The sequence below is a fragment of the Mauremys reevesii genome, linkage group 25 (assembly GCF_016161935.1).
Source record: "Mauremys reevesii isolate NIE-2019 linkage group 25, ASM1616193v1, whole genome shotgun sequence".
NCBI lineage: Eukaryota > Metazoa > Chordata > Testudines > Geoemydidae > Mauremys > Mauremys reevesii.
Window position 1 is genome coordinate 12151757 of NC_052647.1, and position 13898 is coordinate 12165654.

The 13898-nt window shown below is 63.3% G+C and overlaps 1 protein-coding gene across 1 annotated transcript; it reads left to right on the forward strand.

The window, feature by feature from the left end:
- The first annotated feature begins 624 nt into the window (after positions 1-624).
- LOC120390963 (beta-1,3-galactosyltransferase 2-like) lies at positions 625-12098 on the forward strand. Its single transcript, XM_039514099.1, has 2 exons — positions 625-691; positions 10174-12098. The coding sequence occupies exon 2, from the start codon at positions 10238-10240 to the stop codon at positions 11324-11326; it is 1089 nt and encodes a 362-aa protein (XP_039370033.1). The 5' UTR covers positions 625-691; positions 10174-10237; the 3' UTR covers positions 11327-12098.
- The last annotated feature ends 1800 nt before the right edge of the window (positions 12099-13898 follow it).

The window sequence follows — 13898 nt, forward strand, 5'->3', positions numbered from 1 at the left end:
AAATCTCCCCGGGGAAGAGCCTCTCCCGGCTCCCCGAGCCCTGCACTGGCACCGACCTCCGACACTGCGGCCCTTGCCGGAGCCGGTGACGGCCCAGGGAGCGGTGAGCAGCCCCGGGGGGCCCCCGCTGGGCAATCCAAGGGGGTCCGACAAGGATCAGGCCCAGGGCTGGTGGGGGGAGGGGGAAGGATCAGGCTCAGTGTGGGGGGTGAGGATTAGGCCCCAGGGCTGCAAGGGGGGGGGCGGCCCAGAGACCGACAGGTGCTTGATCCTCAGCCCTGATCACCAACCCCCAGCGCCTGGCCAGGCCCGGGAGGGGGGAGGTTCCCTGGGGCAGACAAGGCCCAGACCCCACACCCGAGAGGGGCCCAGATCCTGGTACCCGGGGCCAGGTGGCAGCAGGGCCTTGACGTCAGGGAAAGCGGCTGGCCCAGCCCACCCTGTCGCAGTACAGGTGAGTGCCCAGCCCAGCCAGCCACCCCCATCCCCTGCCCCCAAGCAGCGGGGCAGCAGGGACCTGCCCCGGCAAGGGAGGGAAGCAGGAAGTTTGCGGGGCGGGCGCTGTCGTCAGCCACCTTGTGTAACCCTCCCCCCGCACCCAGAGCGCGTGGAATAAAGTGTGGCGGGAGGGGCCCGGGACAGGAGAGAGACGCGAGCAGGGCTCAGACGGGCGGCACCGCACGGGCCACAGGTGAGCGGGAGATGCTGGGAGGACGGGGAAGGGAAGCGGTGGGGGGAGAGCGAAGCGGCTGGAACGCATGGCACGAGAAAAGGAAACGGCTGAAGGTGAGCGCGAGCGAGAAGGGAGCGGTGTGAAAGGCAGGATGAACAGTTGGGAAGCGGGTTAGAATGACAAGTCAGAAAGGCGGCTGGAGAGAGAGCGACAGGGAGCTAAGGGAAGAAGCCACGAGAACCCGCTGGGCAGGTGTCGGCACCTTCCAGACGCGCTGGGCCGAGTCGTCATTGATTCACCCTGACGGACGGGGCCGCGTGCCGGTCACACGCTGGAACGTTTTGAGAAGGGCTCTGTCTAGGCGTCTATAATATAGAACTAAACTCTTGTTGTACGTAAAGTAAATAAGGTTTTTAAAATGTTTAAGAAGCTTCATTTAAAATGCAGAGCCCCCCGGAGCGGTGGCCAGGCCCCGGCAGGGTGAGTGCCCCTGCAATCAGCTCGCGGGCCGCCTTCGGCACCTGGGCCACGGGTTGCCTCCCCCGGGCTAGAGAGTGAGGAGAAGGATTGTACCAGCCCTTAGCAGCAGATCGCTCGCTCGCGCTCTCGCTCTCTCACGGTAAAGGGGAAGGAAGCCAAGCCGCACCATCCTGCGCCGGAGGAATTGCTCGGCCCAGCCAGCGCGGTGGAAACCCCCCGTCACGCCTGGGCTCTTGGGTTCGGTTCATGCTCCCTGTGTGCTGTGCTGGCTGGTTTTAACCCCGTCCCTCCCACGCTGCCGGTCGCCCCACAAGCACCGGGTGGGTCAGGGCCTTGTTGCTGGAGGGGAGGGAGGGGAAATCTAACCAACAGGCCCATGCGGCTCCCCGCAAGGTGAGACGCCCGGGATCTGCAATTCTGAATGGGAAGGTGCTTAGAGGGAGAGTCCCTGCTGTGGGGGGTCTGCAGAGACCAGGCAAGGGCTGGGGGGTCTCATGGGAGGGGCTGGGGGCAGGACTCCCCAGTGGGGTTAGAGCAGCTCCCGAGGCAGGCTGGGCTCGCTGAGGGCTGGGCTGAATCGCGGACTGGCTGCTTTTCCGTACTGCTTGTGATTCCTTCCCTGCAAAGGGCTCTCGGCCCCGGCCAGCTTCAAGCAGGACTTTGAAAGGGGCTTAGGATTGCGTCTGTTACAGTAGTCGCCCGCTGAAATCAGGGCCCCGTTGTGCCGGGCGCTGCCCAGACACAGCGTGAGAGACAATCCCGGCCCCAAAGAGCTAACAGTCTAACTGCACTGGGGTGGGGGGAAACCGAGGCACGGAGAGTGGCAGTGACTCGACACAGGGAGCCAGGGGCAGGAACTGAACTTTGGAATCCTGAGTCCCAGCCCAGCCCTTCTACCCCCACAGCCCCAGCTGCGACATTTGTGACATGACTCTGTGCATCAGCCTCCACGGGGCTTGCACGGAAAACCGGAAATTCCTGTTGCCAAGGCTGAAGCCTGGCTGGGAGTTTAGCTGCCGGCCACCTTTCTGCTTCCCCGCTGGCCGAGCTGGATCTGACTCATGGGCGTAACGCTCGGGGTGACCAGATAACAAGGGTGCAAAATCGGGACACTTTTTCGGGGGGGGGGGTGTGTGTGTGTCAGGAATAGTTGCGTATAGAAGCCAAAGCCCCTCATGCTGGATGGTCCCAATCACAGCGGGACGGCCGGTCACCCTAGTGACGCTGCACTCGCCTGTCAGGGCTTCCAGGATCGGGCCCGGTCTCGATCCCGCCCCCTGCGGCTGGGTTTGATGGGGCTGAATGTAACTGACACGCCCCCCCTGCCCCCCGTCCTGTCCTAGCAGGGCTTTAACTAGCCCCTGACCCTTCCGGGGGATGATTCCCCAGCTAGCCGGGAGAAGCCGGGTCCCCAGCCCTTCCCGCAAAGGGACGATTGAGTCCCTGGCTTCCCCACTCCTGCTGGGGGCGCAGCGGGACCCCGGCCCTTCCCACGGGTGCTGGGGAAATCACATTTTCCGGTGAGTCATCAGCCGAAATGTGCTCTAACCAGATTGCCCCAGCCCTGCGCTCTTGGTGCCACGCCCTTTCGCTCACCTCAGAGCACCTGGCTCCAGCTTCCACTGTCACCTTTGCTCCATCCTCCCTCCCTCCCAGAGTAGGCGAGGGGGCAGAGGGGAGCAGTGTTTAGATTGCTGGCCTGGCCCCGGGTTCGAGTCCCTGTTGGACTGTGGGTGAGCCACGGAGCTGCTGTGGGGGAATAGCCCACCCCCACGGGATGCCCAGATACCAGAGTGGGGGCCTGGTAAGTACCTGCCATTAGCAACTCTACGGTAGAGAGCCTGCCACGGGCACTTTCCATCCATGGAGTTCAAAGCACTTCATGGAGGCAGGACCATCCCTTTTACAGAGGGGGAAACTGAGGCATGGAGCAGGGGAGGAATTGGCACAAGGTAATAAAAACCCTGACTGTGCTCTGACCACTAGACCCCACTCCCCTCCCAGAGCTAGGGATAGAACCCAGGAGTCCTGGCTCCCAGCCCCCCCTGCTCTAACCTCTGGACCCCATTCAGCTCCCAGAACGGGGGGGGGAGGGGGGAGGTAGCCCGCTGCTCTCAGCTGTCTGCCATAGCTGCTTTCCTGTAGGGTGACCAGATGTCCTGATTTTATAGGGACGGTCCCGATTTTTGGGTCTTTTTCTTATATCGGCTCCTATTACCCCCCACCCCCGTCCCGATTTTTCACACTTGCTGTCTGGTCCCCCTGCCTTCCTGGCAGTAACACAAATGTGGACTCCTAAACTCCGACCCTCTGCTGCTAATGGTTCCCCTTGTGAACAGATCTCCCCCGGCCCTGCAATCCTGCTGTCCTGCCCCCGCTTCCCAGCCTGGAAGGGAAGAGGCTTTAGAAAACAGCTGTGGGCTGGGCACTCCCAGAGCCCTAGAAAGATTTTTACTGCTCTGGCTCCTGGGTGTGAAAAGCCGCTTAGCAGCCAAGCCCCAGGGCAATCCGCAGGGCCTGTTACCAGCAGTGGCCACCGTTATCCTGGGTTTAGAGCTGCAGAAGTGACACACCAAGGACACGCTTGGCCCAGGACTAGAACCAGCGTCTTGCCGGGGCTCTGGGACAGGGCGTGAGCTCCTTGGGGCGGGGGCCGTCTCTGGCCACGGGGCTGTGCAAGGCAACCGGGGCCTTGGTCAGAGCCTGGGCCTCACGCTGCCCTCAGGGGCCGTCTCTCCGCAGTCCCCTCGCTGCCCTTTAGCACCAGCTGCCCATCCGAGCGCCAGGGCCACCGCCCAGCGGTTCTGCCCCCTGCTCCTGCATAGCGCAGGCCCCGTGTCCAGCCCAGGGCTTGGGGTGGGGCTAGAGCGAAGCTGAAGTCAAAGTACAGAGCCTGAGTGAGGGAGAAAACACCCCGGGCCTGGCCCCGGCTAATCCCCCTTCCCGATGAAACCCCCCTTAGTCCAGTCCCAATGGGTGGTGCCCAGCAGCCGGCGCTGGGCTGGGGCATTAATTGAGCTGGAACGAATGGACCCTAGGAGCCAGCGGTGCTAACACGACCCTGGAACTGGCCACCATGAACCCGAGCGGGGGGGGGGGGAGCCGGAGCCTGCTCAGCGCCGCGGCAAACCTGCCAGCAAAGAGCCTTGGAGCCTTTATTAAAGCTACCGAAAGCGGGGGGCTGGGGAGGGTTTCATTTGCCCAGCCCTGGGCCCCCAGCGGGGCAGCGGGTTCACGCCCTGCGCTTTGACGCTTCGGGGTGGTGGTAAAGCTGGTGATAACTGGCCTGGTTGGGGGGCAGAGACAGGCTGAGCGGCTGCGGTTCCTAGACGACAAAACCAAACACAGGCCGGGGGGGAGAACAAACAGGAGCCGAGTTGACTTTTCCTTGTCAGCTTGTTACTGGATAAACACAGGCCTGGCGCACGGGCTGGGCAGCCGCTCCGAGGCCTGGCAAACACAGCCCTGCGTCAGGCTGCCAAGGGTGGTGCTTCCTCCGGCTCACTGTGGCCGCGGGCTCACCGCGGGGTTGCAAAAAGCTTTATCAAACCAGCCCCGGTGTTGCAAAAAGCTTTATCAAAGGCACCAGGCGACGGTGGGCAGGAGGAGCTAGGAGGTGTGGCAGGAAAGGGCACCCGAGGGGCGTGGGACGGGCTCGTATGCCAGGGGGTGGTTGGGATCCCGCCTAGAGGTGATGGCCTCTGGGTCGCCCGCTCAGGCCAGCTCTTGGGCTCGGGACAACGAAGGTCCAATGGTGAGGCCGCCCAGCTGGGCCGGGAGCAGGCCAGCCCGTCCTCCCATGGCCTCATTTCCAGCCCCCCCAAGTCTGGCCCATTGAGGTCTGGCCCCGTGGGGGCCTCGTTTCCCAGGCCTGGTTTTCACACAGTGCCTGAGTTACCACAGGAGGCCTTTGGATGGGCCTTTGGTCTGACCCAGTCTGGCCGTTCCTATGTTCGTAAATAGAAATAGAATCCGCCACTGAGCATGAAACCAAACAACGCCGCCGCCGAATCAGCAAGGCAGCAGCCAGAGTAGATCAGAATCCAATCGTCTAATTAGTACCACGTGCAGGTCCTGAAAAGGAACCCACGGTGGTGCACGTCCCTGGGGGCAGATAAACCCAGCTACAGAATGTTACTGAGCGGGTTGGACGGTTTCATTCCGAACCCACATTCGGGGGTAGTGTCTAAGCGATAGCAGCAAGGCCGCTCGGCGTGCGTCCCCCAGCAGCAGGACACGGGACATGCACTTCGGCAGGCTCTTATCGGCCCAGCAAGACGCCTTTACAAGAAGATGGTTCGTTTTCGACCTGTGTCACTGTGAAACTCTTTGGAAAGTTGCATTGTGTAGGGGGGAAGTTCAAGGCTCCATTTCAGATCCAGATCACTTCAGCTGACACCCGGTGTGTGGTCTCCTCTGTGCTAGTGTCAGCGTTTCAGGCCAGAAGGAACCATTAGCTCCTCCGGTCTGAGCGCCAGATACAGCCCTCAAGAGACTAAGCAGCTGAGGCCAGCAACGCCCAGGCAGGGACTGTGATGAGGTGAGGCGTGTCCTGGTGACCACAGCAGGTGCCTCGCGCTGCAGAGGGAGGTGAACACCCCCCCCCCCACTCCCCCGGATCATTGAGCTGGGGGGAAATTTCTGCCCCAGATCTAATGATCCATTTGAGCCTGAGCATGCGAGCGAGAGACAGCGGCCAGGCGTCCCTGCTGCGCTTCGGAGGGTGGTGGCAACCCAGAGCACAGTGGTGCATCAGGCACAACTCCGGCCAAGCGACTGGCTGCGCCCCCTCAAGGCGGGTTGTTCCCAGAGTACTGGGCCGCCTGGGTCATTTCGCTGCCATTTGGGGCCGGGCTCAGAGCCCCCGGTAGGTCACAGAAGGCGGGAGAGTGACGGGGAGGGAGGAATGAGCCCACGGAAACCCCTGTGAAGGGTGGGTCCTCTGCCCTTGTCTGCACGTGACCCCCTGCCCTCCCCCCACCCTGGCGGGCTGGGCTCCGGCTTGGGGAACCAGAGACACGGGAATTTTTCGCTTCCTGGCTCATGTCCGGTGATATCGCCCAGGCCGGCTGAGTGACGCCTGATCAGAGCCTGGGGTTGGGTCATGGCACCGTTGGCCACATGCTGCTGCTGAGCCACATGGCAGAGGCATTTCCTTGGTCACACGTGCAGCCACCTGGCACTTTCCTTCCTCGTGCCCTCAGCGCATTTCAGCTTCCTGCAGATTGTCACTTTCCGCCCCCCCCCCACAAGCTGGGACGCCTGGGGAAACCGACACCCAGTGCTGTGGGGTGTGGCCCCCCACACGTCTCGTGGCCCCTTTCCCCCATTGTTTGGTTCTGTGACAGCTTTTCTTGCAAATTATCCTAGGTTATTTTATTAGTAGTATTTATTAGGCGTATTACGGTAGCACCTGGGAGCCATGGCCCAGGCCCCATTGTGCTGGGTGCTGTACGTTATTTATTAGGTGAAGTACGGTAGAGCCTAGGAGCCCAGAACAGAGCGAGGGTTCCTGCCCCACAGAGCCTCCAATCGCAGTCGATGTAACCTAGCTGAGTCCCGCCCCCATGTCTCGGCGTCAGGCCAGGGCGGGGGGAAGCAGTGGTGGGGGACGAGCAGTTCACAGAAAAGTGGAAGCAGCCGCTGGGTCGTGGCGAGGTCCCACGGGAAGGGCGAGGTCCCCGCTCTCGCCAGCAGCGCCCCTCTGCACCTGCTTGGTAGGAAGAGGGCCTAGTTGGTGGCGCACTGGAGGGGGAGCCAGCCAGGACTCCTGGGTTCCCTCCCTGGCTCTGAGAGGGGAGTGGGGGCTGGTGGTTAGAGCAGGGGGGGCTGGGAGCCAGCCAGGACTCCTGGGTTCTCTCCCTGGCTCTGGGAGGGGAGTGGGGGCTGGTGGTTAGAGCAGGGGGGGCTGGGAGCCAGCCAGGACTCCCGGGTTCTCTCCTTTTCTCTGGGAGGGGAGTGGGGGCTGGTGGTTAGAGCGGGGGGCCTGGGAGTCAGGACTCCTGGGTTCTGTCCCCAGCTCTGCACTGCCCCGCTGCATGACCTTGGCCTGTTTACCATCTCCGGTTCCTGTCCCCACACTTGTCTATTTAGACTGTCTCTCATTGTGTCTGTGCAGCACCTAACGGAACGGGGGCCCTGATCTCGGCCGGGGTCTGGGCAGCGCCCGGCCTGACGGGGCCCTGATCTCAGTTGGAGTCTGTGCGGCGCCCGGCGCGACGGGGCCCTGATCTCGGCCGGGGTCTGGGCAGCGCCCGGCACGACGGGGCCCTGATCTTGATTGCTGCCTTTCAGTGCTACCATCCTAGTGACATAATAACACTAATAATTTCCAGGGTGGGGGTTGAGCGCTGTAACCTCATGTCCACAGCACAAGTCTCTCTGGGTTGTGCTAAAGCAGCAGCTCCGTTAGCGAGCGGCAGTAGTGGGCTGTTATCCTGTATGCAGTGCAGCCACTAGAGGGGAAATCTCTTTGTCCATCCCCCCATCAGCTGAGTAGTGGAGTCAAATCTGCAGTGCCTTGATCCTCACACCCCCAGCCCCTGTGGGGGGCAGCGCATCACACACAGGTGGAAACTGAGTCATGGCATCACTCAGGAACGCCACGGCAGAGCAGGGCCTTGCCGCTGGGCTCCCGAGTGCTAAGCTAGAGCCCCAGCCACAGGCCCAGCCTTCCTCTGCCCACACAGCACTTTACACCCATTGCACACCGGGGCCTCGCCGGGGCCAGGTTCACGGGGCTGCGAACCGCTGGGCGGCAGCTCCCGACTCTGGCAACTCCCCTTGGCACCAGCTCTTATGGCCCGTTGGCTCTGGAACAGCACGGCTGCCAAAGGCATCAATTGCCCGTGGAGGAAATACCACAGGGCCGCAGGAATGCTGCCTAGCAGCCGGCGGGGAGGCCCCAGTGGGAGAGGCAGAGACTCTTCCTGCGAAGATCTCACCTTCCAGGGTGTGTTGGGCAGGCTGGCCAGCTGCAACCCAGTGCCATGGGCTGCCAGCCAAACCGACACAGCGAAGGGACGGGCCTTCATCCTGCTCACCTAGTGAGTGAACCCAGGAGTCCTGGCTCCCAGCCCCTCCTGCTCTAACCACCAGACCCCACTCCCCTCCTAGGTCTGGGAATGGAACCCAGGAGTCCTGGCTCCCAGCCCCGCCCCTGCTCTAACCACCAGGCCCCACTCCCCTCCCAGGGCTGGGAATGGAACCCAGGAGTCCTGGCTCCCAGCCCCTCCTGCTCTAACCACTAGACCCCACCCCCCTCCAGGACAGAACCCAGGCAGCCTGGAGCCCAGCTCCCAATGTCCCCTCCCCACTGCCTTGATCCTGTTGCATTCCCGAACAACTCTGGGGAGGCAGAAGATTAAATACATCAGCCAACGGGTTCAGCCGCAGAGCAGCAGGCAGGCGCTGCCCACTCCGCACCACACCAAGCTGTTTACACTTGGCCGAGGTGTCCCGGTGCTAAGCTCTGTGCCAGACCCCACCCCCCACCCCCGTGTTTGCTCTGGGCACAGGCCCAGACGCTGCTGGACTCTGTTTGCGTCTCAGCAGGCCAAGGGGTGCCCCTGCCAGTCCCGGATCTCCCGCAATCTGAGAATCAACGTTCCAGGATGCTGGGGCCGGCTGGAGGCAGCGGGGTGGGTGCGGGTGACTCACGGAGCTGCCGCAGGAGGGGGCTGGCTGCAAAGCGCTGCCTGTCTGGGGCACGTGGGGCTGGACGCTTTGGTCTCACACTATCCCGGCTTGGTCCCTCCCAGCACCTGCGTCCCAGAGACCAGGAGCCCCCCCGCCCCACTGGGGGTTTTCCAGCCCCTGGTGCGTGTGGAGTGTGAGGTGGTGCTGGTGACAGGAACTGCTGCTCACCAGCCACTGAGCTGCAGCTGCCTCTGCGGTGGAGCAGCCCGTGTGTGCACCAGGGGCAACGCACGCACCAGACAGTGGGGAGGGGGGTGCTGGGGGTGACGGCGGCTCCTGTGCGTCTCCTGAGGAGCTTGAGGGGGGGCAATGGAATGAGCAGGAGGCAGCCACAGCAGCAGCAGCAGCGTAAGCAGAGGCCTTGTTTGTTATTATGCACCCACTTTGGGGGCTAGCTGCCAATTCAGAGAGAGCCGCCCCCTGCCCCCCCCCCACTCCCTGCAGCACTGCGCACCAGTGCCAGTGGGGTGCTGGGGCATAGCTGGGGCAGCACCGACTGCTGCAGGGAGGAAGGGCCTGCTGAGGCCCTGGTCCCTGCAGCACAGGGCCCCTAGTGCCAGGGACCTGGGGCATTGTTATGGCTCACCCACTTAGAATTAAGCTGCCAATTCAGAGGGGAGAGCGCCCCCTACTGAGCCCCCACCCCACTCCCTGCAGCACAGCGCCCCCTAGTGCCAGGCTGGGGCATTGGGGGCAGCACCGACTGCCAGGGGAGAGCGCCCCCTGCTGAGCCCCCTGGTCCCTGCAGCACAGCGCCCCCTAGTGCCAGGCTGGGGCATTGGGGCAGCACCGACTTCCAGGGGAGAGCGCCCCCTGCTGAGCCCCCTGGTCCCTGCAGCACAGCGCCCCCTAGTGCCAGGCTGGGGCATTGGGGGCAGCCCCGACTGCCAGGGGAGAGCGCCCCCTGCTGAGCCCCCTGGTCCCTGCAGCACAGCGCCCCCTAGTGCCAGGCTGAGGCATTGGGGGCAGCACCGACTGCCAGGGGAGAGCGCCCCCTGCTGAGCCCCCTGGTCCCTGCAGCACAGCGCCCCCTAGTGCCAGGCTGGGGCATTGGGGGCAGCCCCGACTGCCAGGGGAGAGCGCCCCCTGCTGAGCCCCCACCCCACTCCCTGCAGCACAGCGCCCCCTAGTGCCAGGCTGGGGCATTGGGGGCAGCTGACTGAGTGGCACGCCCCCCTTCCCCTGCAGCACACGGTGATCTCCCATCCACTAGCAGTCCCAGCCCCCCGGGAGCTGGGGTCACAGCCCCAGGGGGCCGGGCTTGCTCCCCGTGGCTCGTGGCCGCTCGCGCTCTAACGCAGACGGGGCCTCCCTCTCTCTAGGGCTGCGCTGTAACGAAGCCGGCGAGGGCCGCGACGCTGCCCCGTCCCTGAGAACTCTGCCAGCATGAGGCCCGGCTTCCTGCGCAAACCGCTCTTCGCCTGCGTCTCCTGCCTCTTCCTGCTGGTTGTCATCGTCCACCAGGACGCCCCCAGCACCCTGCCGTGGGAGCTCTTGTATGCACCCCGGGGTGAGCCTGTCTCTGCGGAGCAGCTCCACGGCAGCCCCATCTTCCAGTGGCGAGGCGCCGAGGCGGAGCGAGCTGGGGACTCCGTGCCTGTGCCCGCGCCCAGCCCGCCAGCGGCCACCAGGCACCCGCTGCAGGTCGTCTACCCCTACAGCTACCGCTTCCTCCTGAACGAGCCGGACAAGTGCCGGGAGCGGGCGCCCTTCCTGGTGCTGCTGGTGGTGACGGAGCCCAAGGACATCGTGGTGAGGAACGTCATCCGCCAGACCTGGGGCAACGAGAGCGCCGTGCCCGGGGTCTCCATGGTGCGGCTCTTCCTGACCGGGCTCCACCCGCGCTACGGCTCCCCGCTGCAGCGGCTGCTGGAGGAGGAGAGCGCCCTGCACCGTGACATCATCCAGCAGGACTTCCTGGACACCTACAACAACCTGACCCTGAAGACGCTGCTGGGCATGGAGTGGGTGAGCCGGCACTGCCCCAATGCCAGCTACGTGATGAAGGCCGACAGCGACGTCTTCCTCAACGTGGGCTTCCTCGCCCGGGAGCTGCTGCAGCCCCAGCGGCCGCCCAAGAAGGACTTCATGACGGGCTACATCTACAGGAACACGGGGCCGCTGCGGAGCAAGGCCTACAAGTGGTACGTGCCCCGGGCGGTGTACCCCAACGACACCTACCCCCCGTACTGCGGCGGCCCCGGCTACGTGCTCTCCGGAGACCTCGCCAAGAAGGTGTATGGGGTGGCCCAGACCCTCCGGGTCATCAACATGGAGGACGTGTTCATGGGGCTGTGTTTGCACAAGCTGGGCGTCAGCGTGACCGACAGCCCCTGGGGCCTCTTCAACATCGCCAGGCTGGAGTACGAGAAGTGCCGGTTCTCCAGGGTGGTGCTGGTGCATCACTTCGGGCCCACGGACCTGCTGAGGGTCTGGCCGGACTTCCAGGGCGGGAACAAGACCTGCCCCAGCTAGCGGGATGGGGAAGGAGCTGGGACGTGTGCAGGAAGGCACAGGCGGGGACGCAGGGGTGGGCATGGAGCCTTGCCCGGACTGACACCCCAGTGGGTACACACACCTGCCGCGGTGTACGCCCCCAATGTACACACACCCCACTGTGTACACCGCCACTACACACACGCATGCCACGAGGTACACCCCCCACTACACACACACGCCAGTGTATACACCCCCAATGTACACACCCCCCCACTGTGTACACCGCCACTACACACACGCATGCCGCTAGGTACACCCCCCAATACACACACACGCCAGTGTATACACCCCCAATGTACACATACACACACGCATGCCATTGTGTACACCCCCACTACATACACACGCACACGCCAGTGTATACACCCCCAATGTACACACACACCCCACTGTGTACACCGCCACTACCCACACGCATGCCACTAGGTACACCCCCCAATACACACACACGCCAGTGTATACACCCCCAACGTACACCCACCCACCCCACTGTGTACACCCCCACTACACACACGCATGCCGCTAGGTACACCCCCAATACACACACACACACACGCCAGTGTATACACCCCCAATGTACACATACACACACGCATGCCATTGTGTACACCCCCACTACATACACACGCACACGTCAGTGTATACACCCCCAATGTACACACACCCCACTGTGTACACCGCCACTACACACACGCATGCCACGAGGTACACCCCCCACTACACACACACGCCAGTGTATACACCCCCAATGTACACACACACACACGCATGCCATTGTGTACACCCCCACTACACACACGCATGCCGCTAGGTACACCCCCCAATACACACACACACACGCATGCCACTGTGTACACCCCCACTACACACACACACACACACACACACACACGCATGCCACTGTGTACACCCCCACTACACACACACACACACGCCAGGGTATACACCCTCATGTACACACACATGCCCAATGTATATACACACCCCACAGCTCTACCCCTCACTCACCAACCGTACAATTGACACACAGACACTACCCTCCCTGCCTGCCATCCACCCCCACCCCCCACCCCCACCCAGCCGGCCTAACCTCAGACAGCACCGACACCTGACAGAAACTCAGGCTCCTGGGCAACTGCTCAGGCCTCGTTGGCTGCATAATCTCAGGGCTCTCAGCTGGACCTCAACGAACAGCCCCCTCCCCATGCTGGCCCCCCCAGCACTGCACACAGGGGCTGACTCATGGGCTTATCCTGAAATGTCTCTTTGCCTTTGCCAGAGAGCAAACAGCCCCCACCCTGCGGCTGCCCGGCGACGCCGACACAGGGCTCCCATGCCCAGGCCCTGGCTTTAGCACCGGGCTCGGTATTAAATTATAGATCTCTCTATTTGTAATAAACGGGCTGGCTACGGGCCAGCCAGACTGAGTCCTCCAGCCCGTCAGTTCTCTTCCTTGCTAATTCCCCCTGCTCCTGGCTGGTTCCTTCGGAAATCAGGGTTAAAACGGTTCCCTGCCCCCCCCCCAGCTGTTAGGGCTTCTAAAGCCTTCGGTGGAGGGGCCTGAACACCCCCGGGTGGGTGGGGGAATCCGGCCCTTCCTGTGCTGCGCAGAACCCAGAAGGGGACCAGGGCTCCAGCCCGGATGAGTCACTGGGCACCGCAGCGGCTGACGTAGCCGCTTGCGCCAGGGAGGAGCAGCTGCCCCCAACCCCAGGAGCTGGGGAGGTGTGAGGGACCAACTGCAGCAGGGGGGCTGGAGGGAATCGGGGAGCTGGGGGGATGCTTCGCTACAAAGCCAGATGCTGCAACCAACAGTCCCGGCAACAGAAAAATAAGGCCTGGCATGCTGCCACCTGCTGGTGACCTTCCACAATTGCAGGCCTGGGCGTTATGCTGGTCCGGGCAGAAACGCTCCCATGACTGGGCCCAGTCCACCCACTGACCGAATGGAGCCCACAGGCTCTGGTCTGGGCTACCAGGGACTTGGGTGCAGAGCCGAGAAAGTGCTTAGCCCCGAGAGCCGTTAGTGACCCCTTCGGCTCCAGGGGCTGAGCTGGGACCGGCGCTGCGACGTACACGGGTGAATTCCCTGAACCCCCAGCGCTCTGCCACCCTCCTAGGGGCTAGACGGGCCTGGCCGAGACAAACACTGAGACGCTGCACCTCACCCGCATCCGTTTAATTGGGCTGGAGCCAGAGCTGGGCCCGAGGTACCGAGAGCCCTGCAGCAATCCCCTGTGCGCCTAGGTCCGAGTCGGGTGTGTGTAAGGGGGAGTCTGGTGACAATTCAGTACCCAACAGGCACCAGCGAGCGGCATCTGTCCCATCCTGGTCCCTGCCTGCAGCCAGGGCTGACACGCACGTCCCGGTGAGCTAGCGAACTGCCAGCCCCCCAGTATGGGACAGGAGCTTCTCTGGGCGTGTGCGGGTAGGAGGGAGCCCGGAGCCGTTCCAGGACATAGGGCTCCAGCCAGCGGGAAACCTGGGCCGAGGGAGGGGAGCTGCCCTCCTAAAAGAAAAACAAGCCCCCAATTCCCCCCTGGGATGA

What these genes read in the sequence shown, in the direction of transcription:
- LOC120390963 (XM_039514099.1), top strand. Translation starts at nt 10,238, where the DNA reads ATGAGGCCCGGCTTCCTGCGCAAACCGCTCTTCGCCTGCGTCTCCTGC.